The following is a 25231-nucleotide window of genomic DNA, read 5'->3' on the forward strand; positions in this document are numbered from 1 at the left end:
TCATATATTCAGAATTCAATCAATATATTCTGAATTTTCATTCAATATATTCAGGATCCATTCTACATATTCAGAATTTATTCTGTAGGAGCCATGAAGTTAAATATGAATATAATATTGTAAATATAATGTTTTCTATTTCAACGTTCATGTTCACTGGTTTTATGGTGTTTTGTGCTCCCCGTGTGGTGAATGGGAAGATTTGCCCCATCTTTGCACCGTAGTCATATTAGACAGGAAGTGAGGTGGCGAGGGGGAGTGGTAAGGGAGACAGTATCTTGACCTACATACACAATATGATGTTAAATTGATCTTTTTCACTTGGAATTGAATTCTTAAATAAAATCATCATTTCATCTATGGAGTAGTGTCAACTTTACTTTCACACCAGAAATGGCTAAACTTAAAAGGAAGCCATTACACATTCAATATATTCAGACATTTCATTCAGTATATTCAAGATTCAATTCAGTTCAGTTGAAGTTGCACTTTTTACAATTGACATCATCTCAAAGCAGATTTACAGAACATAAACATAGAAAAATGGTTATTATAAAGAATAATAAAGATTAATAGAGTACAAAATTCTAAATTAATATTAGATATATTTAGTTGTGTATGTATTTATCCCCAATGAGCAAGTCTGAGGTGACTCAGGCATCAGTGGCAAGGAAAAACTCCCTTAGATGGTAAAGGAAGAAACCTTGAGATGAACCAGACTCAAATATACACACATATACATATACACATATATACACATATATATAGAATGTATATATAGTGTTCTTTAATGAACACGCAGTAAATTTTTGTTTGAAGTAGCATTTTGCATTATGTAGCAATTAGTCTCCAAACACTTTGTTTTGTTGTGTCTGAATTCTTCTTGGGACAGCCTTCCTCCACACCCTGAAATTTGAACATAATCAGATTTTGCAAATAATAATAATAATAATAATAATAACAACAACAACAACAACAACAACAACAACAACAATAATAATACAGCAATGGAGTCTACAGATGAAAGAAATTGGGGCATTTTTTTCTTGACAGAAACTCACCTTCAATTGATTTTGTTTGATTTTCCGTAGAGATTCCAATATTTGGAGCTCCAAAGGTTCACAGAAACGGTTGTGTGCTTCTGTCATTTCTTTCACTTCATCAGATTCCATGATTTCATTGTACTCTTCCTCTGTCTGAAAAACATAACAGGCCACAGTAAATATCCAGATGGAAAAGGTTAAAAACCAGTGCAGGTCAGGAAGTCATTTTATGGAAAACTGTAAAGACTTACGTATTCCTCGAAACATTCTCCTAGATTGTAGCGTTCTAATCCAGGAAAGGTCAAGCCAGTTTCAAACAGCTCCTTTATACTTCTGGCTACAAGGTGCAGAACTTCATCTTCGTAGGCATAGATATTCCCGTCTTCACACAGCAAGATTACTAACTGCAGGCCAATTGCGTCGCATGGGAACTCATCAATTGCACCAATCACCACCATCTCCATTCTCTCTGGTAGGAAGAAATCTTTCCAGGCTTCCAGCTGATCGTCATTGCCACTGTAGACTGTGTCATCCTGTCCACACACCCTTATACTGTAACCCTTTGGGTTTGTGAGGGGAATCAGTGTACCAGAGTAACGTTTTACAACACTGGCAAATTCACCAAGGTCCAAACAACCACCTAAAAAGATCAATGAAAAATGAATGAAAGCCTGACTGATGCAAAAATGAACAAAGATAGCATCTAGAATAAAGTAACCCACAAAAGAAACTACCAAAGAGCATTATTACAATGAATTAAACATCATGTTCTAAAGACGATCAATACAAGAATATATGAATATTGAAATTCACAGTAAGTAAAAATATAACATTAAATGTCAGCATTCTACAAAATATTGATGGTTATTATACCTTCTGTATAGAGTCCAGATAGTTTGCATTGAACTTGGTGACATCTACAAAACAGAAACATAAACATTAATATAACAATAATAATAATAATAATAATAATAATCTACTGAAATAATAAACTGTACAATGTTCTTATGATAAACTGACTTAGAAGTTAAGAAAAATGTATATGCCTCAAAGGATATTTAATTAATAAATAAATAATAATCAGTATTGTGTAACCTGAGTAGGAAAATTACTACATACCCATTTTTAATGTCTGATGGAACATTTGTGACCAATTCATGCAATTGTGCCGCCATAATTCTAAAAGTATGAGAAACTTTGTATAGCACGTGTTTCTTACACTTTTACAATGATGAATGCACAATCGATGAAGTGGGCTGTTAAGAGAGAAGGGACAACATTTAATATGAAGAGTATAAATGTATGGTTAATAATGAATGCAAAACATTTATGGAATATTAGCATAAACACTGATATTCTCTAGAACATTCTTAATTATTCTGACATAACTATATGAAAAAATAAAGTTTAATAACAGGGGCGGTTCTAGGATTTCATCTTTAGGGGGGCTTAGCCCTCGGTGAGCCTATCAACTCTGGTAATAAGAATAGTGAAATTTCACTGGTATTGGTATGATTTTTTTTTTTAAATGTCAACACAGTACTGTGTATATATACACTATAGCCACACACAAATCTCTGTACATTAAGTTCACTACTATAGCAGAAACATGCAGCAGTAGTAGTACAGATTTTTATAACTGTACCTCCAACAAACTTTTACTTGTGGGATGACATAAAATACATCCTCACAATACATACATTTTAAAAGAAATGTCTCCAATTAAATAATGAAAACTACTAGGGTGGGCTTATAGAAATATGTTTTCATATGAAAAACATGTGGGAGTAACAGACACAAAACACAACCTTGCAAACAGTTTGAACACAAATAGCATAACATTGTACAACCTCATGAGTGCCAAATTCCCTGGAATTGTGAATTACTGTGCCGTTAATTTTTAGATGGTATTATTAATCTGTAACTCCTATCTTTCATGTAGGAAAAACGGTCAAGTTTGTCCTGACCTATGGAATTAAAGACATCTCTTTCAAGTGGCATCACAGCCAGGTGATGGAGCCTGTTTTGATCCATTGTTCCCCTAAGCCAAGTGTGGAGGCGACGTAGTGCACTGAATGACCGTTCACAGCTGCAACTACTCACATTAAAAACACCTTCTATAACCGTCTTTGCGGTTTTCCGCCGATTAACTTTATAGACAAACGCTTCCAGCTCTGACTGACTCTGTGCTTCTCCGTTCGGATAAAACAGACAGCTGATGACGCAATTTTGAAAGACTACAACGCACGCGCGTAAAAGCAAACTGATCAATAATTTTCTTTCCCATCGACGACATGTCCTGCATTTTAACGTAATTCGTATTTTTTTTTTTTTTATCTTAGAAATTAAAAGTTTTAGGGTGGCTTAGATCACGGCGGGTGTGTGTGTGTGTGTGTGTGTGTGTGTGTGTGTGTGTAAGGTCTAGAACCGCTTCAATAATAAAATAAAACCTTTAAAACCTTTCTTCTATAACATTACACACACACAAACACACACACACACACACACACACACACACACACACACACACACACTTTATATATAAATACATACATTGTACGTCATATATGTGTGAGTATGTGTGTGTGTGTGTGTGTATATATATATATATATATATATATATATATATATATATATATATATATATATATATATATATATATGTATGGATTTTTTCTACACACACAGGCCCAGAGCTAAAAGCTTATATCACTGAAATTATTACCAAATTTAAAATAATATAATCACACCAACAAACTTAAATGAAATAGAGCTCACAAAGAAGCAACATTCAAAGTTAAATCAGCTTTAAAAAAAAAAGATACGAGATTAGACTTACACAAAGTTTGTTCCCTTTGTGGCTGCTTTGCGGAAGTAACCTGAATTTCTCCTCCCTAGTGTCGTGACGCACAAACAAAACAATAATGTTTTTCACTTCTGCTTCTTCTTCATCTATTGGCAGTTGGCAACTTAGAAGGTACATTTCCACCACCTACTGGATTGGATTGTGTATTGCAACGCAGTAAAAAACAACAACAAAAAACCTAAACAAATAAATGAAGGGCGTAATCCTAAATCCTGTGTCCAATGTGCTTTCTGGTGATTCTAACGTCCTCTTTTCTGGAGTCAAATTTGTTTCTTTCTGAACCAACATGCTCTTGAATGTGGTATAAGTTTTAAATCCCACTCTGCCACGTCTTTTTTATTTCTTTCACCGGCCCTTTACTTAATGATTAATGCATGTCACTTTGTGAGTGTTTCAAATCCTGCTTGGCCAGAGTTTTTGCCTCCTTATTTCCTTTCACCCCATATGTGATAAGACCCACAAGAGGTACCAAAAAATCTGTACCTAATAGTTTTAAAAATGCTTTTTGTGCTTAATGAACCAAGTCTTGTCTTGCTGTAAATGTTCCATTCAACAGGCTGCTTAAAACAAACAGTGCATCTGTGCAAATTATTGACCTAGCAGGCTGTACTACCTCTATCCACTGAAGTTCTAGCACTATAGTTGATATCGCTCAGATGAAAAGACATTTTTTCTGTTTAGCATCTCTGACCCAGCACGAATTCTTTGTGAAAAACCAAGCAATTCAAGTGTCTGTTGAACTTTGTGTTCAATTTAGGCTTGATTAGGATTGGATATTCCTTAAGTAAGATTAAATCAAATGACAATATAATAAAAAATGTAAAATGAAAAGGATATCAATATTGATGGACTAAATCAGGCAAAGCATTTACAGCTAAATGTTTTTGTTTCTATATTATTTAAAATCACTATAAAAGCATCCATTGAGTTCAGCTCCTTAAGTTTCAGCTCAACTTGAGTTATTTTGTCATTTTTACGTGAGTCATAGTCTCAGGGGTCTAAGCCTCTCATCCCTTCCACCCATTGCAACACCACTGCTCCAGATCCACTACAACCCTGACCAGGTTGAAGAGTTTATTTTGGATATTAAGGATTTAAGCAGATTAGCAGTTTTGATTGGACGGCCTAAAACCTGATTTACCTGTGTGAACAACCTTGCTGTTGTTTATAATAATGGGAACTATTGAAATAAAATTTAGCTAATATACATTACAGAGCCAACAGCAGGCAATGAAATATGCAGTTCTGGGGATTTTCAATATTTTATTTATGTAGATGTTTCAATGCAATCAAGCAAACAAACATAATAAATAAGATAAAACCATAAGAAAAGAAGGTATCACTGTGGTGCCCCATCATTGCAGCCTCAGCTCCAGAGTCCTGGTTATGATTGTATTCTTTAGTTACTGTCTTTGTAGTATTTAACATTTTCTCCCTGTGTTCTCTTGGGTTTTCTCCTACAGTCTAAAATGAGGTGGTTTGGCTATATATCATACAAAAAAGTACATATTACTTTCATTTCCATGTACAGCATTTGGTAGACATCATTATCCAGGTGGCTTACAGAAGTCACTGCATTGGGCTGTAGATGTGAATGTTTTCATCATTCATTTGAATGTGAACCTTCTGAAGCTCTTCTATCAAGCGTGCTGTTGTTAAACATCTGAGATTCTGTAAGTTTTCCCCAGTATGATTTTCCATCTCTGTTTCTTCTTGTATGCCTGGATTTTTGAATAGTAGTTTGCTCAAGCACTCTGCCTCAGCACAGTTCCCATAGGGATGATCCCCTTTACCTGGGTCTGGGTCTTTTAGATTAAACAGCTGGTGACACTTGAAGCATGGACCTCTTTTGTTGTAACCATTTGAGTCTCTAAAGTATGCCTGACATTTCACTGATGTAGGAAATGTTATACCATCACCAGGACCTTCTGGATAAAATGACATTACTGCATGGGATACAAGCTCGTGCCATGTTTTAAGACAAGACACGTCGATCAGAATTCTCTTTGAATTTCCTGTTCTGCAGGAAAGAGATGCCCCGTAGTACCTTTTTGGATCTGAATCTAAATAACACACACAGATTACTGTTGACTCCAGAGAGTAAAATTGCTCATATGTGTTTCCTGGTTTGTGAAGATGGGGTGGGAATTTAAGTTTCTCCAGCAGTTTTTGAAGTTCTGTTAATATGTTCTCTTCATGCACGATCTCCATCTAAATACAAATGGAAACAACAACAAAGTAATCCAATGAAAATATACAAATACATAGAATATTATATGTCAAGCTCTTCTTTATCAGATTTCTTGGGGATGGGGATGGGGATGGGGTGCTGCCCTGCCCTAACTTGGATATTGTTCTGCTCTCTGCTGAGGAAACTCTTAGACATATCCTCAGTGGACCACTAGATAGCAGCCTCACAACTCCTTCTGTTCTTACCTGTTTCGTGTTATTTCATTAATAACCTATTTAAGCTCCTTTTTAAGCTCCATCCCCCAGGGCTCCATTTTGGGGCCTATTCTGATCTCCTTGTATATGCTCCCTTTGGGGCATATTTTTAGGAAATTTGGTATTTCTTTTCATTGTTATGCAGATGACCTGCAAATCTGCCCTTGAAACGCAAAGATACCTGCTCTCTAGTGCCTCTACTGCAGTGCTTTGAAGAAATTAAGACCTGGATGGCACTAAATTTCCTTAATTTTAATGAAAAGAAAACAGAAGTGGTGTTGTCTATGCCAGGGGGAACCTGTGAGTCAGTAGACCTAAACCTCGGTGCGCTGAGTCCTTATTTGAAGCCCTTTGTAAAAGATTTAGATGTTGTTATGGATTGTGAATTTAAATTGGATAAACAGATTAATTTAGTAGTTAAATCATGTGAAACCTTTCCTGTCCTATAAGGACTTTCAGAGAGTTGTGCATATTTTCATCTCAAGTCCCCTTGATTACTGTAACAGCCTTTATTTTTGGTATTAATCAGGCCTCCCTCTCCACACTGCAAATGGTCCAGAATGCGGAAGCTCGCCTATTGATGGGCACACGAAAGCGGGAACATATTACTCCCATTCTCGTGTCTCTTTATTGGCTTCCTGTCCATTATTGGATTCATTTTAAAATATTGGTACTTGTTTTTAAATCTCTTAATGGGTCAGCACCAAGTTACTTAGCAGATTTGATTAATCTGTACGCTCCGTCAAGAGCACTAAGGTTTGCTGACCATTTGCTCTTAGCTGTTCCAAGAGTGAAACTGAAGAGCAGGGGGGACCAAGCCTTTGCAGGTGCGCCCCGAAGCTCTGGAACAGTTTGCCTCTCTATATTAGACAGGCTCAAACACTTGAGGTTTTTAAATCTGCCTTAAAAAACGTATTTTTACAGTCTGGCGTACGATGCCATGTGAGAGCTGCTTTCTTTTATTGTTTTATTGTGTCTTAAGTATTTTTCTTTTATTTGTGTGTTTGTATTAATAAACCATGTGTACTTTCTGTATGTACAGCACTTTGACAAACACTTGTTGTTTTAAAAAAAAAAGTGCTTTATAAATAAACTTGACTTGACTTGACTTTTTAAAGCATTTACTTGCCTAAATGTTTTTTGTTGTTTTGCCTGCCATAGTGGTCTTTGTGGTTTTCTTTTTCTCTGCACTTTACCTCCACCTTTACCTCCAATTTGTGACACAAATGATGGTGGTTGTTTTTTTTTCTTCTCAAAAATGCTGTTTTCTTATTTTCTCATTACCAAACACTATAACTATAACAGTCTTCTTTAAGGTAATTTTGTAATGGTAAAATTATCTTAATGCTAATCCAATTTCTTAAGTTTTGTTTTGACACATGGCACTTGTTTTGATCATTTTTGCAGTTTGAACTCACCATGTCTAGCAGAATGGAAAAGGGAGTGCGAGTTGGCAGTTGACTTTTGTACATCTCAAATGGCCAAGGAAACATTTCCTTTGCCTTTGTAACTGTTTCTTTTCCGAAGAACCTTTCAGGAGCCAATCTGAGCTTATGAATGTAACCAAGGAAGAAAATACTGTGAAGAATCTAAGACAAAGAAATATATTGAAAATATATTAATAATAGTCTGAAAAGTTTTTTTTACTGTATATGTAAAATGACAGCATTTTTTACATTTGCATTTTGGGCCTTATTCAGAGTTGCCACTGTGATTTGCATGAATATTTATTAGGCACTGTGGTATTAATTTATATAATTCATATACTAATGTCTAATTTGGTGTCACCACAGTTTTAAGAGTAATCTGACCAAGCCTAAAGACATAAATATCGGTGTGCCATATTTTAGCAACATCAAACAAAGACAGTTGGAATACCAACACATATTTCTGAGTAACTTATACATGCTTGTGTTTTAGGCAAACTCTGTGTACACAAATACATGTCACCTCCTGAAGAGAAGAAAGGAGAAACCCCCAAAACAACACCTGTAAGAGGCTAAAGGTAATGCCAGGAAAAGCATAACAAAAGAAGAAACCAACAATTTGGCAATCAAGGGATATGCAACCAAATATAACATATTATTTACTTCAAGACTTACCTGGTACTAGCTAACAAAACTACAAAACCTGAGACAATAGGTAATATGCTTTATGTTGTTTAACAAATCCAGATGTAAATACTAGGAAGTAAAAGCTACAGTCCTAAGCTCTTCTGTCTTTTGATCTCAAACTCAAATGACTTTGGTGTCTAAGACAAACAATTGAATTGCCCTAAATATTCGAATATCATGAATAATATTCATGTATACTAATCAGTTAGGTTTGATTGTTGTAATTGTGTCATGTTTAATCTTAGAGTTAGGTTTGTTGTAATACAAAACCTGTTAATAAATATGGACACAGTTATAGACACAACACTGCCAATTAATGAAAAATTAACCACTTAAAGTACTGTAGTGTAAATTGGCACAAATTGGGTAGGACACTAAATTACTTCAAATTGTTTTCGGGTTATTTCCACCTACCTCATCCATGTAAACGCGGAGTCTGTCATTTTTTCCTGTCATTTCCATTGTTTTGCAGATTAATGAGCAAGCGCATGATAATAGGCTTTTCTTATTATTTTCTTTATATATCATGAAATTTGCCCCGGGTTTCCTAAAAAAATAGAACAAGTCAAATATACAGTTAAAACCTAATGTTAGGCGCATTTTTTTAATTTAGACCAATAACATGCTATATTAAACAATCCTAAAACCTTTTCAAATATGAACTCTTTTGTCATCTTCTATGCACTTCAAATGACACACTGGTTTATTTTAAAGACTTGGCAACATGACAGAACAGTGATTCATTTCACATTTGGTTAGCAGTAACATATTTATACAATAAATAATTTACAAAAGAAACAGCAACAAAAACTTACCTCTTTGTTCTGTTTTGTGAATTCTTAAATAAAAACAATGTAATTAGTAGCTATAGATATAAGAGCAGTATTTTTTTTTTAGTTTTACCTCGTTTAATTAATATTTTAGGGGAAGGGAGAAATAAAATATAATTACCGACTCTCTGCGTGTTCCAGGTTCCATGGTTCACAAACAAATTCAAGAATACTGAATGTATGAGCAGTCCGACAGATAGCTCTCTGACTAGCCACACCTAAAAAAAAACGGGCGTTTATGTTTCACTTTCCAGGAAGTGTTTCATTTCCTTGTAAAAAGTCTCTTTTGTACAATTTTTATTTTCAAGTATTACAATACTTGAAATTATTGTTACTATATTTCTGCATCTCTTTTTGTAGTATGTTATGCCTTTAGTATTTTCTGGTACGTGTTAATATTGGTTTTGATGTTTGCACTTCTGTATGTGTGCATATATGCGCGCATATATGTACATATATGTACATATAATATAGGAAAACGGCCAATTTTATATATGTCACATATATCAAAAACCTATATCAAAACCTATATTGAAACATATATATTTATATAGGCTTTTTCCATGTGGGTATTGAATGAATCTTGAATATATTGAATGAAATGTCTGAATATATTGAATGTGTAATGGCTTCCTTTTAAGTTTAGCCATTTCTGGTGGGAAAGTAAAGTTCACACTTCATGCGATGTGAAGTAGAACATTATTAAATCAGTGATTCCTTAAAGAAGGAAATTGTTCACTAGAGCGAAATACAGTAAATAAGTGAACGTGAGCGAGTAAACAAACAAATGAGTAAACAGAAACACGTAGTATATGTTGCAGTATAGAAGCTTTTTTATATATTTATTGTCTTTTGATTATTGTATCATCTCAGTGACAGGTCTTGTCCTGCCCATGTACATCTTACGAAATCATGAGAGGAAAACACTCCCTAAATGTCAACTTGCATGTGGTAAGCCGAGGGAGTGATATTTTGACAAAATATTTAACGGGAACTGAACTTTATTTAACAAGTTACTATATGGCCCAACTATTTCCTTCGAACACTCTGCTTGATTAATATAATATAATAACATATATGTGGAGTGGTTAGATTACACCATCTAGCATTAATTATTATCTCTTTATAACTTTATAATCTGTCCGTTTATAATCTTTATAATCCGTTTATAACTTTATAATGTAGTGTATCACCTAGTGCAGGCAAGGGAACATCTAAAAACACATTTTGCAAGCAAAATGACAACAATCGCTGATAATGATAACTGATAGAAAATCACTAAATTATGTAGATTGCAATGATTTGGCATTACCTTTATAATATTTATATGTGAATATGGTTTCATAAGATACATTTTAGATTCATTATGCCCTAATTTGTTTTAATGGATTGGATGAATAGATGGATGTATAGATGTAAAGCTAAATAAGCAGATGGAAATGTAGACAAAGCAGATTTGTATTTTGCTGTTTATTGAGGAGGAGGAATGAGGAATCTACCAGATATCAAAGAATCATATACACACATTTAAACATTAAAGAAGAGAGATTTAAACATTTCCAACTGTTTATAATGACATTATACTATAATGATATTAGTGGTCAACTGATAGATTATCAAGGCCGCTTGGTACAGAAATGCAAAGTGCAATATTTGTCTTTTTAATTGTTAATTTTTAGATGGTTTAGGAGAGGCTCAGTACATGATGAAAGCGAATTATTATGTTAAAATTTTCTTCAGAGATACTTACATAAATATTATGCAATATAAGTGCTCATTTACTTTTACATGTCTTCGGTATGTCTCCTTGCTGTAATCAAATTTGCTATAGCAGCCTCAGATTGACCGATTTGCCACATTGATTTCTAGATTTTGACCATTAAAAGTTTATAAGCTCATCAGTCCATGTAATCTATTGACAAAGAGTCTTAAATGCTCTCTTTATTGAACACTCAGTATTTTTTTGTTTGAAGGTGCATTTTGCATTATGTAGCAATTAGTTTCCAAACACTGTTTTGTTGTGTCTGAATTCTTCTTGGGACAGCCTTCCTCCACACCCTGAAATTTGTAACACTGTTTTGTTGTATCTGAATTCTTCTTGGGACAGCCTTCCTCCACATCCTGAAATTTTCAGATTTTGCAATAATTAATCAAATTTTGCAAAAAAAAATAAAAAAATACAGCAATCTGGTCTACAGATGTCAAATTGGGGCATTTTTTTCTTGACTGAAATGCACCTTCAATTGATTTTGTTTGATTTTCCGTAGAGATTCCAATATTTGGAGCTCCAAAGGTTCACAAAAACGGTTGTGTGCTTCTGTCATTTCTTTCATTTCATCAGATTCCATGATTTCATTGTACTCTTCCTCTGTCTGAAAAACATAACAGGCCACAGTAAATATCCAGAAGAATATAGGTTAAAAACCAGTGCAGGTCAGGAAGTCATTTTATGGAAAACTGTAAAGACTTACGTATTCCTCGAAACATTCTCCTAGATTGTAGCGTTCTAATCCAGGAAAGGTCAAGCCAGTTTCAAACAGCTCCTTTATACTTCTGGCTACAAGGTGCAGAACTTCATCTTCGTAGGCATAGATATTCCCGTCTTCACACAGCAAGATTACTAACTGTAGGCCAAATGCGTCGCATGGGAACTCATCAATTGCACCAATCACCACCATCTCCATTCTCTCTGGTAGGAAGAAATCTTTCCAGGCTTCCAGCTGATCGTCATTGCCACTGTAGACTGTGTCATCCTGTCCACACACCCTTATACTGTAACCCTTTGGGTTTGTGAGGGGAATCAGTGTACCAGAGTAACGTTTTACAACACTGGCAAAATCACCAAGTTCCAAACAACCACCTAAAAAGATCAATGAAAAATGAATGAGAGTTCTAGAATAAAGTAACCCACAAAACACAAACTACCAAAGAGCATTATTACAATGAATTAAACATCATGTTTTAAAGACTATCAATACAAGAATATATAAATATTGAAATTCACAGTATGTATAACATTAAATGTCAACATTCTACAAAATATTGATGGTTATTATACCTTCTGTATAGAGTCCAGATAATTTGCATTGAACTTGGTGACATCTACAAAACAGCAACATAAACATTAATATAATAATAATAATAATAATAATAATAATAATAATAATAATAATAATAAACCTACTGTAATAAGAAACTGTACAATTTTCTTATGATAAACTGACTCAGAAGAAGTTAAGAAAAATGGATATGCCTCAAAGGATATTTAATTAATAAATAAACAATAATCAGTATTGTGTAACTTGAGTAGGAAAATTACTACATACCCATTTTTAATGTCTGATGGAACATTTGTGACCAATTCATGCAATTGTGCAGCCATAATTCTAAAAGTATGAGAAACTTTGTATAGCACGTGTTTCTTACACTTTTACAATGATGAATGCACAATCGATGAAGTGGGCTGTTAAGAGAGAAGGGACAACAGTTAATATGAAGAGTATAAATGTATGGTTAATAATGAAAGCAAAACACAGAATATTAGCATAAACAATGATATTCCCTAGAATATTCTTAATTATTCTGACATAACTATATGAAAAAAGTTTAATAATAAAATAAAACCTTTTTTCTAAACTTTAAGACTAAAAACATTTCATAATAACGCACGCACGCACACTTTAACACGCGCAGACTGGCCCAGAGCCAAAAGCTTATATCACGTTCAGTGAAATTATTACCAAATTTAAAATAATATAATCACACCAACAAACTTAAATGAAATAGAGTTCACAAAGAAGCAACATTCAAAGTTAAATCAGCTTTAAAAAAAGATACGAGATTAGACTTACACAAAGTTTGTTCCCTTTGTGGCTGCTTTGCGGAAGTAACCTGAATTTCTCCTCCCTAGTGTCGTGACGCACAAACAAAACACTAATGTTTTTCACTTCTGCTTCTTCTTCATCTATTGGCAGTTGGCAACTTAGAAGGTACATTTCCACCACCTACTGGATTGGATTGTGGATTGCAACGCAGTAGTGAAGTTAGGCGCAGGAAAAAAAGAGGCTTTTTAGTGCTTAATGAACGAAGTCTTGTCTTGCTGTAAATGTTCCATTCGATAGGCTGCTTAAAACAGACAGTGCATCTGTGCAAATTATTGACCTAGCAGGCTGTACTACCTCTATCCACTGAAGTTCTAGCACTATAGTTGATTTCTCAGACAGACATTTTATCTATCTTTGACATCTCTGACCCAGTGCTGAATTCTTTACCATCAAACACCAAGCATTAAGTCAAGTTTCTGTTGAACATTGTGTTCAATTTAGGCTTGATTAGGATTGGATATTCCTTTAAGATTATAGCAAATTACATTATAATAAAAATGTACAATAAAAAGGATATCAATATTGATCCATGGACTAGATCAGGCAAAACATTTACTGCTAAATGTTTCTGTTTCCATATTATTTAAATTCACTATAGTTCGGCTCCTTAAGTTTCAGCTCAAGTTATTTTTTCACTTTTACATAAGTCATGAGTCTCAGGGGTCTAAGCCCCTCATCCCTTCCACCCATAGCAACACCACTGCTCCAGATCCACTGCAACCCTGACCAGGTTGAAGAGTTTATTTTGGATATTAAGTAAAACCTGATTTACACAAACAAGAAAATGTATTTCTATAATAATAATGTGTGAACAACCTTGCTGTTGTTGATAAGGGAACTATTGAAATAAAATTTAGCTAATATACATTACAGAGCCAACAACAGTTAATGAAATCTGCAGTATTTTATTTATGTAGATGTTTCCACAAACACAAGGATGAGCTGCAGTAAAATAAAATGTGTAAAAATGTCTTAAGTGCATATTTTTTAAGTTCTTCATAGACTTTTAATTTCTTTTATTTTTCAAAATATTATGCACAATAAATGTTCATTTATTTTCACCAATTTTCTGTATGTCTCATTTACTGTTATTACATTTGTGTTATATCAGCCTCATATTGGCCAGTTATCTAACATGAGGCTATTTATTTGCTAAATTGTACTATAGTTATGGACAAATTGCAATGAATTAGCTAGCCACAATATATGTGTTTGTTGTTAGTTAGATTACACCATACTCTTCAACCTCTTTCTAAGTACATTTGTTTTACTGACCCATTCTGACCAGCAATGCAAAGTCTGCTGAGCAGCGCTTCACTTCATCTTTAAAGCTACCTGTACTTTCCCAGTCAAATCAGATAAGTAATTTTGCTGAGAGTAAAAAGTTTAGAGTTGTCAACTTTTGTTATGTCATGTACTGATGTTAGATCTGACTGGGTAGGACAGGGTCTGTGAGCTTTGTCTTAGTAAACCTATGGCACACGCAAGCAAATTATATGGTGCGGAATAAATAATTCCACACCCAACCAAAAAACTTTTAGGGTTTAAAGCAAACAAACAAACAAACAAATAAATAAATAAGAAAAAAGGTGTCACAGTGGTGCACCATCATTGCAGCCTCACAGCTCTATCATTTGTAATGTTGCTCCCACTTATAACAGTTCGGCTCAAGCCCAGCCATTTTTAGGGTCATGATTGACAATGTCCCGTCCAGAGACAAGCTGTTTCGTGTTGAGGTTTTGTTCAAACCGACCATCGAAAATACCCTCTCTAATGAATATGTTTTTTTTTTCATTGGTTGTTGCGTTAAATCGTTACAGTTTTTTTCAGTCGCTAACAAGCGTTTGTCCAAACAGTTGTCACATTTTCAAAACTCTAAACACAATTAGCACAGCATCAGTCTTTTGTGGCCATACCATTCACACATTTCATGTCGTTTTCACACAATATGCAATCAGTGAACACATTTCCACCATGCTTACATTTTCTTAACAGACAAGCTATACCTCCCAACAAAATTATGGATTATTTTTGTAGTATTCACGAATGTTAACACACAACATCCCACAATAGCAAAAACAATATTCCAAACCTTAGATACAGTATAAAAACCTCTGCTTCTGCAATGATATCAGTTCAAAAACAATATATCTCAGCTGATAATAAACAAACAATTGCCTCCATTATTCGCATCTTTCAACAAACCAACAGGTAAGTATTGCATTTTACATGGAATGTTTCTATTCTCACTTGACATGACAATAAGGTCATACAGTAATGCATATGTTGATTTTTTTTCCCCTCTAAAGAATGCAACATCTTCCACCCTCTGGGGGAAGAGGAAAGATCCTCAATAATGATCAAGAGCTTGCCATTGTAGAAATGGTTGTTGCAAATAATGCAATAAAACTGCATGAAATTAAAACTAGAATTGTGGAGGACCATGAGATATTTGGCAATATAGAAAGCATCAGCCTCACAACCATTAGACGGACATTGTCCAAACACAGAGTGCGGATGAAGCAGCTCTACACTGTTCCCTTCAGAGGAACAGTGAGAGAGTCAAGGAGCTACGACGACAATATGTCCAGGTATAGTGTATATTCAATTCAATGTCCAGTTCTATAAGCTTTGCACTTTGCAAGTAGGTAACCTACACATTAATAGGTTACAGTACAGAATGGTATACAGTAATGACATGATATACATAAACGTTGTTTCAGAGAGTTATGGAATTGAAGGCCAACCAGGCCCCTCATGAATTCATTTACATAGATGAGGCAGGATTCAATCTATCCTAAAGGCGTCGACGTGGACGAAATATAATTGGAAAAAGGGCCACAGTTGATGTGCCAGTACAGAGAGGGGCAAACATTACCATGTGTGCAGCAATGGCAAATGCAGGATTACTCCTTCACAGATGTCAGGTTGGACCCTATAATACCGAGCGCCTCCTTGCCTTTCTCAATGATCTCCACCAGCACCTGGTACCAGAGCAGGATCAGGAAGGTGAAAACATGAGGACCTTTGTAATTACCTGGGACAATGTTGCTTTCCATCATTTGCAAGCAATAACAGCATTACCCAAGACTGGTAAGTTACTTCCTTCCACCCTATTCACCTTTCCTCAACCCCATAGAGGAGTTCTTTTCTGCATGGAGGTGGAAGGTTTATGACCATCAGCCACATGACCAGATGTCCCTCCTTGAAGCCATGGATGCTGGCTGCAGGGACATCTCAGTTCAAGATTGCCAAGGGTGCCTAACCCTGAAGATCGAAGGGATTAGATACACTAATTTTGTGCTATTTTTAGTTCCCCCCTTCTTATCTGGGCTTTTTGCTGTTTTGTTTTTTGTTTTGTTTTTTTGTTTTTCAGAATGCTCTTATATATGATATTTTGTTCACTGTAAGCAATACTGTAAAACTTTTTCTGTTCTATTATATTATGTTTCTACTGTACCTCCTTTAGTACCTCCTTTTTTTAATAAAAAAACTGATTTGCTTTTTACTGGAATGCGTTTGAATGTGAACATTACTGTACATGTACATTTCATTTCACTTCATTTTGGTGACCTTTTATATTATAATTATATATATATATATATATATATATATATATATATATATATATATATATATATATATATATATATATATATATAATTTAGTTTTATATTATATATTACCAAAAGTTATGGTATTATTTAAAATTTTATGCATGATGTAATGATGCCAGCTTGAAACAAATCAGTTCATGTACGGTATGTGTGCATTCTCTACGAACAGTGTGTCCAATGAATGCAGTCATTAATAAAAAAAAATATTCACAAGACAAAGACCAAATCAATAAATGTTATTTTTATATAGTATTGAATGGATTGTTTGCATTAATATTTTGTTTTTTCTATCAACTCTGGTAATAAGAACAGTGAAATTTCACTGCTTTTTGGTTGCCGTCTTTACGGTTTTCTGCCGATTAACAGCTCTGACTGCGCGTGCACGCTGCGCGTGCCTGTGCTTCTCCGTTCAAATTAAGCTGACGCACTTTTGAAAGACTACAACGCACGCGCGTAAAAGCAAAGTAAAAAAATCGCTCTTGGATCAAACTGATAAATAATTTTCTTTCCCATCGACGACATGTCCTGCATTTTAACGTAATTTTTATTTTTTATTTATGAAACTAAAAACTGTACTTTTAGTTTTAGGATGGCTGAGATCACAGACAGGGGGGGTGGAGCCACCCTAAAAAGGTCTCTACGCCCCTGTCTGCTGGTATGTTAACGAGCACGCTTTTTGGTCGTTCGAGCCACCCAAACCCCCACTGCCTACGGGCTTGACACGTCCAGCTACAATAATGTATCATATTAATTTGAAACAGCAACCCAGAATATTTGTCAAAAGCATTGATTAAAACAATGATGACAATAATCACATGAAAAAAAACGACTTAAATTCTGGACCTTTGGCAGTGAGGGGGGTTCCCCGCCTGCGTGCTTGGATAGTGCTATTTGCTGATTGGCTATTGCGTAGCCTCTATTTTTGATTGGCTGATAAGTCTCAGGCTCGACTAAGAGCTCCAGAGGAGACGCGCTTGATTCCTGCCCGGTTCCATATAGACAGCGGTGCGGACTGATATATTTTGGGCGCTGCGGCATATTAATTATATGATAAATAGTACGTTTTTCTGCGTGAGAAATACAATGTGTGGCGGAAGAGCGTGAGAAAAGACCAACACGAGGGACTGTCACTCTCAATGCGTGACACTTGACAGCCCTCTATATGTTTGGAAAGTTGTAATTGTTTGCAGTTCATTTTGCCTCCATTTTTGGCGGAAAATGGCGGAACGGCTGGAAAGAGAAAAGTTGATTAAGGGTGCAGGGGATTTAACCAAAAGTGGACAGCGTTTATTTCGTTCAGTGTAAATACGTGCCTGTTTGTCTCATTTGTCAAGAACAATGTCTGCGTTCAAAGAATACTATGAATCCCACCACAAGCCCAGATTAACCAGTCATCCGTTTGAGTTAGCTTTCAGTTAGCTAAACTGATTACAATCGGTTCAGTGATGGTGAGTTTGTCAAGAAATATATGAAGGCTGTTGAGGATTTTGTGGGTTTTAAATAAACCTCGAAATAAGTCTTCGGAAAAGACGTCTTAAATGCGGTGAGTCTCTGCAAGTACAATCAACTGGAAAATGAATGCTGGAAAATATGAAATAATTAGCATATATTGCATTAGCACAGGATGAGAGCAATGACATGCAAGACATATTAGCACAGCTGCTAGTTTTTCTTCGTGGAGTTAGCTGAAACTTTAAAGTGTTTGAGAAGCTGGCAGCCTCTCAAAGTCTCAATGACAGGGAAGGACATTTTTGGTAAAGTGTGGAAAACGATGGGAGAGTTGGGTCTAAACTGGCATAGACTGGTCTAAACCGGCCAGCGCATCACGACTGACAGGACTTTTAGCATTAAGCCCAACAGTCTCTGAATTGTAAGCTGCAAAGTAACGAGATATACACAAACATCAAAAAGTCATACAGTGACGATGTCTACACTTTTTAACAGCACGTATATTCGTGAGCAAATCTTTTCATTCAGGAAACTGATGAAAACTCCAATGAGATCAAGACTCAGTGAGTTCAAGGCATCAGTCTTTGAGACTGGCTGTGACAGGAATGGATCCTGACATTGGACTTCTCACCAGCCTGAAGCAAGCCCACATTTCACACTAATTAATATCCATAAGTAAGTAAATGTTTTGTTTTCAATAGCAATGAAGAAAGTGTCATGACAGTATTTTTGATAGGCTGCTATATATCTCAAGGAAACAACCACAAAGTAATCCAATGAAAAAATGCAAACACATAGAATATCATAGGTCAAGCTCTTCTTTCTCAGATTTCTTGGGGATGGGGTGCCGCCCTGCTCTAACTTGGATATTGTTCTGTTCTCTGCTGAGGACACTGCTTAGACATTTCCCCACTATACCACTAGATGGCAGCCTCTCACACATTTTTGAACTCCTTCTGTTCTTACCTGTTTCATGTTTTTTCATTGATCACCTATTTAAGCTCCTTTTTGAAAACTGTGCTTGATTCGTGACCAGATGGTGTAATCTAGCTAACCACTCCACATATAATGTAACTAGCTAATTCATTGCATTCAATATAACATTTTAGTTATTTATGAAAAAAGCCATTTTATGTCAATTTTGTTTAATAATTCCCATTTTTATCAGAATAGAGATTGTTCAGTCATTTCACTTGTAAAAGATTTTTTTTAAACGTTCCCTCCGGTGACTGTTTTATTGTGTCTGAATTCTTCTTGGGACAGCCTTTCTCCACACACTGAACAGGAATGGATCCTGACATTGGACTTCTCACCAGCCTGAAGCAAGCCCACAGTTCACACTAATTAATATGCATAAGTAAGTAAATGTTTTGTTTTTAGTAGCAATGTAGAAAGTGTCATGACAGTAATAATGCTCTTTTGATAGGCTGCTATATATCTCAAGTAATGCTCATTTGTCTGTACAGTGCATAACAAAATAATGAACTATTCAAGCTTTAGGAGGTGTAGTAAATACTATGTAATAAAAATCATAAAATCTCCACGATAATACTAGTAATTACTCCGGCCCTTGTAATTTTCTGTTACAGACCCCGTTAAAGTAAGAAAAACGATGTGGCCCTCACAGAAAAAAATTTAAGGACCCCTGCTTTAATATGATTTTTTAATGTAATGGTGAAATTATCTTACTGATTATTTTGGTAATCCACACAGTATTATTTTGTTATTTGTTTTTAACATCATGACAATTGCAATTTCGTTTTATTTGAATTAATACACATTGGTCAATTTACTCATAACTAAAATGAAAATTGGCTTAGTGGTCAGCACGTTCGCCTCACACCTCCAGGGTCGGGGGTTCGATTCCCTCCTTCGCCTTGAGTGTGTGGAGTTTGCATGTTCTCCCCGTGCCTTGGGGGTTTCCTCCGGGTACTCCGGTTTCCTCCCCCGGTCCAAAGACATGCATGGTAGGTTGATTGGCATCTCTGGAAAGTTGTCCGTAGTGTGTGATTGCATGAGTGAATGAGTGTGTGTGTGCCCTGCGATGGGTTGGCATTCCGTCCAGGGTGTATCCTGCCTTGATGCCCGATGACGCCTGAGATAGGCACAGGCTCCCCGTGACCCGAGAAGTTTGGATAAGCGGTAGAAAATGAATGAATGAATGAATGAATACAATGAAAATCTGCCGTTTAGATTCATGTTACAACATGGCAGCCTCAAAGATATTCCTGAGCTTTTATTCCTTTTCTTAAGTTTGGTTTTGACACATTTCACTTGTTTGGATCATTTTTGCAATTTTGACTCACCATGTCTAGCAGAATAATACACAGTATATTATTTTGTAAATCTGCTGAGCAGTGCTTTACTTCATCTTTAAAGCTACCTGTATTTTCCCAGTCAAATCAGGTAAGTCATTATGCTGAGAGTAAAGAGTTTAGATTTGGCAACTTCTGTTATGTTATGTACTGATGTTAGATGTGACTGGATAGGACAGGGTCTGTGAGCTTTGTCTTAGCAAACCTATGGCACACCTAAGCAAATTATATGGTACAGTATAAATAATTCCACACCCAGCCAGAAAACATTTTGTGAATTAACAAAGCAAACAATCAAAGAAATAAATAAATAAAAGAAGGTGTCACAGTGGTGCACCATCATTGCAGCCTCACAGCTCCAGAGTCCTGATTATGATTTTATTCTTTGGTTATTGTCTTTGTAGCATTTAACATTTTCTTCCTGTGTTCTCTTGGGTTTTCTCCTATAGTCTAAAATGAGGTGGTTTGGCTACACTAAATATCAACTATATATTATACAAAAAAGTGTGCTCTGTCAAGCCTACTGTTGTTAAATGTCTGAGATTCTGTAAGTTTTCCTCAGTGTGATTTTTCATCAGTGTTTCCTTTTGTATGTACAGATTTTTTAATAGTAGTTCGCTCAAGCACTCTGTCTCAGCACAGTACCCATAGGGATGATACACTTTACCTGGGTCTTGGTATTTTAGATTAAACAGCTGGTGACACTCTTTTGATGTAACCATTCGAGTCTCTAAAGTATGAGTATAAGTAAAGGAAAGAGATGTCCCGTAGTACCTTTGTGGATCAGAATCTGAATAACACACAGATTACTGTTGACCCCAGAGAGTAAAATTGCTCAAATTTGTTGCCTGGTTTGTGAAGAGGACATGAGAATTCTCCATTAGTTTTGGAAGCTCTGTTATTATGTTCACTTTAGTGTCATGAATGATGTCCATCTAAATACAAATGGAAACAAAAACAAAGTAATCTAATGAAAAAATGCAAACACATAGAATATCAAGCTCTTCTTTCTCAGATTTCTTGGGGATGGGGATGGGGTGCCACCCTGCCCTAATTATTGTTCTGTTCTCTGCTGAGGACACTGCTTAGACATTTCCCCACTAGACCAATAGATGGCAGCCTCTCACACCTTCTTGAACTCCTCCTTCTGTTCTTAACCGTTTCATGTTATTTCATTAATCATCTATTTAAGCTCCTTTTTAAAGCATTTACTTGTCTAAATGTTTTTGTTGCTTTGCCTGCCATAGTGGTGTTTGTGGTTTTCTTTATAGACAGCCTTTTTCTTAGCATTTATGTTTTTTCTTCTTTCCACTATAAATTAAACTCTGCACTTGCATCCACCTCACCTCCAATTTTTGACACAAATGATGGTGGTTGGTTTTTTCTCATTTCAAAAAATGCTGTTTTCACATTTTCCTAATATTAATATTCATTGGACCCCTCTATTTCAAAAAAACTTTCGACCTATCTCTGTCTTGCCTTTCGTGTCAAAAATTCTGGAGAAAATTGTGCTAAATCAACTTCAAAGTTTTCTGAATAACAATTGTATCTATGAAGTTTTTCAATCGGGTTTCAGGTCTGCTCACAGTACTGAATCTGCCCTTTTGAGAGTTTTAAATGACATTTATCTTTCTACTGACTCTGGAGATTCTGTGGTTCTTATTCTTTTAGATTTATCAGCTGCTTTTGATACCATAGACCACTCCCTCTTATTATCGAGGCTTGAGACCTGGGTAGGTCTAAAAGCAAATGTTTTGAGCTGGTTTCAGTCATACCTAACTGACAGAAAATTCATAGTGAAACTGGGTAACTTTTCCTCTGCCCCGCCGCGCTGTCCTATGGCCTTCCACAAGGCTCTATTTTAGCTCCTTCTCTATTTTCGTTATACATGCTACCCCTGGGCTCTATTCTCCGGAAACACGGTGTATCTTTTCATTTCTATGCTGATGACACCCAAATCTACTTACCAATTAGGAAAAACAATCCTTCAGCAATCTCTTCTAAAATGTTTAGAAGAGGTTAAATTTTGGCTGGCACAAAATTTCCTGTTTTTAAATGAAGAAAAGACTGAAGTAATAATGTTTAGCCCAAATGAGAACTCTCAGTCCTCAAGCTTCAATCTAGACAGTTTATCTGTTTTTAGATCTTCATGGGTGCAGAATCTTGGCATCTTTATTGATCAGAACTTAAAATTTGACACACACATCTCGTCCGTTATCGGGTCTAGCTTTTACCAACTGCGGATTCTCTCCAAAATTAAACGCTTTCTTACCCCTAAGACCTTAGAAATGGCTGTTCATGCGTTTATAACCTCTCGCTTAGATTACTGTAACTCTTTATATTGCGGTATATCTAAAACTCCGATTACGCGTCTCCAGCTCGTTCAAAATGCTGCTGCCAGATTTCTCTCCAGTTGTCGCAAACATGAACACATCACTCCCATTCTCAAATCTCTACACTGGCTTCCTATTTCTCAGAGAATAGATTTTAAGATTTTACTCTTTGTCTATAAGTCTCTCCATAATATCGCTCCTCTCTACCTATCTGAACTTCTTCGTCCCTATTTTCCTATTAGAAGTCTCCGTTCATCTGACCAGGCTTTGTTGGTTGTCCCTCGTGTACGGCTCAAGCGTAGAGGAGAGCGTGCCTTTTCTGTGGCCGGTCCTAAATTATGGAACTCCCTGCCACTAGAGATTAGGATGGCACCCATCATTTCTAGTTTTAAGTCCATGCCAAAGACCCACTTATTTTCTCTAGCCTTTTCATGATTGCCCAGGGTTTTATGTCTGTTATATCTTATGGTCTTAAACTGGCTATTTTATTTTATTATTTTTTTTATTTTAATTTATTTGTACTATCTTATTGTGTATTTTTTAAGTGTATCTGAAATATCAAACGCACTGTGAAGCACTTTGGTCAGCCGTGTGGCTGTTTGTAAATGTGCTATATAAATAAACTTGAACTTGATATTAAACACTGTAACTATAACAGTTTTCGTTAAGGTAATTTTGTAATGGTCAACTTATCTTACTAATTATTTTGGTAATCCACACAGTATTATTTTGTGATTTGTTTTTAACATCATGACGATTTTTTTTAATTTGAATTAATGCACATTGGTCAATTTACTCACAACTGAAGTGAAATTCATTTATTCATTTTCCTAAGTTTTGTTTGGATCATTTTTGCAATTTTAACTCACCATGTCTAGTAGAAAGGAAAAGGGAGTGCGAGTTGGCAGATGATTTTGTACATCTCGAATGGCCGAGGAACCATTTCTTTTGCCTCTAAGTTTTTCAGGAGTATTGAAGAACATTTCAGGAGCCAATCTGAGCTTATGTATGTGACCAAGGAAGAAAATGCTGTGCAGCATCTAAGACAAAGAAATATGTTGCAATTATATTAACAATAGTCTGAAAAGATGCTTTTATTTATATGTAAAATGACAGCACTTTTTACATTTGCATATTGGGCCTTATTCAGAGTTGTTGGATTTAATTAACTTTTTTATGACAACAGGTTCCACGTAACTGTGTGCTGTTGATTTTAAGTAACATTATCTTTTTCAGTAAACTTAAGTTTTTTTTATATAAAGTTAATGCAATCTTGTTTAGTTGAATCAGATTAACAATCTTGTTTTTATTTTCAAATATTAATTCAATTAAGTTCAACTGAATTATATATATTTTTACATTCAACCAAAATAAAAATGATTTTTTTGCTTTGGTTGAATTATATATATTTTTACATTCAACCAAAATAAAAATGATTTTTTTGCTTTGCATTACTTTATTTAATCAGTGCATTTTTAAATTTTACACATTTTTAACACACTGAAAAAATGAATTTGTAAAATTTACTAAAAAAATCCTCGTAACAATTTGCACGAACTTTTAAGTAGAATTTACTACCTAATTTCAAGTATAAATTACTTAGCAATTAATTAAAATCTACTTAATAATCCATGAAATGTTTGTTAAAAAAATTAAGTAAATGTAACTTAATTATTTTTATTTTAGAAATTAAATTTATTTGAATTATTTAGGTAAAGTCTATTAGATTTTTTCAAAGTGTGTAGCATTGCTGTACTAGAAATATTTAATAAATCTTATTTACTTTTTTTACGGTAGATTGCATTTACTGTTTTTTATTTTCTTTTGTAGTAATAATTAAGTAAACATTATTAATAATAATATTACCAAATAGATGTAATCACTTTGTCTATGCTTTCAACACAAATCACAGTGGTTAAATACAATTCAATTTTTTCCCCCAATGGTATCAAAACATTTTGCATAAAACAGCATTATTAAATATGTTAAACACTCTAGATATACTGTAAGCACCTGAAAACTGGCAAAAAAGTATAACATTAATAAAAACAACTTACCACCACTATTAGTAAATTCAAAACACACAGTACAAACACATTGATGTTTCTAAAGTCTGGTCTATCTTGGTGTTAAAAGTTTGTGATAAAAGACAGTAAGACCAGGTGGTTATAAGGCTTAAAAATGAAAACACTACTAAAGATCAATTTAGTAAAATTGGCAAAAGTACAAATTATGTACCAAAGTGAGGGAAACAAGTTCAAAACAACAGAACAACTAAAAATAAGTTCTTTATGCAAAGCGTTCACCAGAACATGCAGGATGGAACACTGATTTG

The 25231-nt window shown here is 35.0% G+C and overlaps 3 protein-coding genes and 2 long non-coding RNA genes across 7 annotated transcripts; 2 read left to right on the plus strand and 3 right to left on the minus strand.

Moving 5' to 3' along the window:
* Positions 1 to 358: 358 nt before the first annotated feature.
* On the minus strand, positions 359 to 4034 carry LOC113641305. The gene is made up of 6 exons (XM_027143954.2): positions 3883 to 4034; positions 2163 to 2299; positions 1917 to 1960; positions 1295 to 1683; positions 1062 to 1196; positions 359 to 906 (listed from the first exon to the last, which is right to left on the minus strand). The coding sequence occupies exons 2-6, from the start codon at positions 2216 to 2218 to the stop codon at positions 832 to 834; spliced, it is 699 nt and encodes a 232-aa protein (XP_026999755.1). The 5' UTR covers positions 2219 to 2299; positions 3883 to 4034; the 3' UTR covers positions 359 to 831.
* A 1118-nt stretch (positions 4035 to 5152) lies between these two features.
* On the minus strand, positions 5153 to 9554 carry LOC113641304. 2 transcript variants are annotated; one of them, XM_027143953.2, is made up of 5 exons: positions 9420 to 9554; positions 9284 to 9306; positions 8883 to 9015; positions 7773 to 7943; positions 5153 to 6120 (listed from the first exon to the last, which is right to left on the minus strand). In XM_027143953.2, exons 1-5 carry the CDS (start codon positions 9444 to 9446, stop codon positions 5479 to 5481), a joined length of 996 nt encoding a protein of 331 aa, XP_026999754.1. In that variant the 5' UTR covers positions 9447 to 9554; the 3' UTR covers positions 5153 to 5478. The 2 variants fall into 2 exon arrangements, with proteins under 2 accessions (XP_026999754.1, XP_026999753.2); XM_027143952.2 differs by lacking the exon at positions 9420 to 9554 and having other exon boundaries at positions 8883 to 9393.
* A 1195-nt stretch (positions 9555 to 10749) lies between these two features.
* On the minus strand, positions 10750 to 13308 carry LOC125145168. 2 transcript variants are annotated; one of them, XM_047816044.1, is made up of 6 exons: positions 13150 to 13308; positions 12625 to 12761; positions 12357 to 12400; positions 11770 to 12158; positions 11536 to 11670; positions 10750 to 11356 (listed from the first exon to the last, which is right to left on the minus strand). In XM_047816044.1, exons 2-6 carry the CDS (start codon positions 12678 to 12680, stop codon positions 11240 to 11242), a joined length of 741 nt encoding a protein of 246 aa, XP_047672000.1. In that variant the 5' UTR covers positions 12681 to 12761; positions 13150 to 13308; the 3' UTR covers positions 10750 to 11239. The 2 variants fall into 2 exon arrangements, with proteins under 2 accessions (XP_047672000.1, XP_047671999.1); XM_047816043.1 differs by having other exon boundaries at positions 10750 to 11419.
* A 2052-nt stretch (positions 13309 to 15360) lies between these two features.
* LOC125145241 lies at positions 15361 to 16412 on the plus strand. The gene is made up of 3 exons (XR_007143588.1): positions 15361 to 15393; positions 15492 to 15773; positions 15906 to 16412. It is a non-coding gene; the product is annotated as an uncharacterized LOC125145241 (long non-coding RNA).
* A 1430-nt stretch (positions 16413 to 17842) lies between these two features.
* On the plus strand, positions 17843 to 24129 carry LOC113641316. Its single transcript, XR_003440283.2, has 3 exons — positions 17843 to 18923; positions 19512 to 19605; positions 19838 to 24129. It is a non-coding gene; the product is annotated as an uncharacterized LOC113641316 (long non-coding RNA).
* Positions 24130 to 25231: the final 1102 nt, after the last annotated feature.

Source organism: Tachysurus fulvidraco, chromosome 7 (genome assembly GCF_022655615.1).
Source record: "Tachysurus fulvidraco isolate hzauxx_2018 chromosome 7, HZAU_PFXX_2.0, whole genome shotgun sequence".
In the NCBI taxonomy this organism is placed as follows: Eukaryota; Metazoa; Chordata; class Actinopteri; order Siluriformes; family Bagridae; genus Tachysurus; species Tachysurus fulvidraco.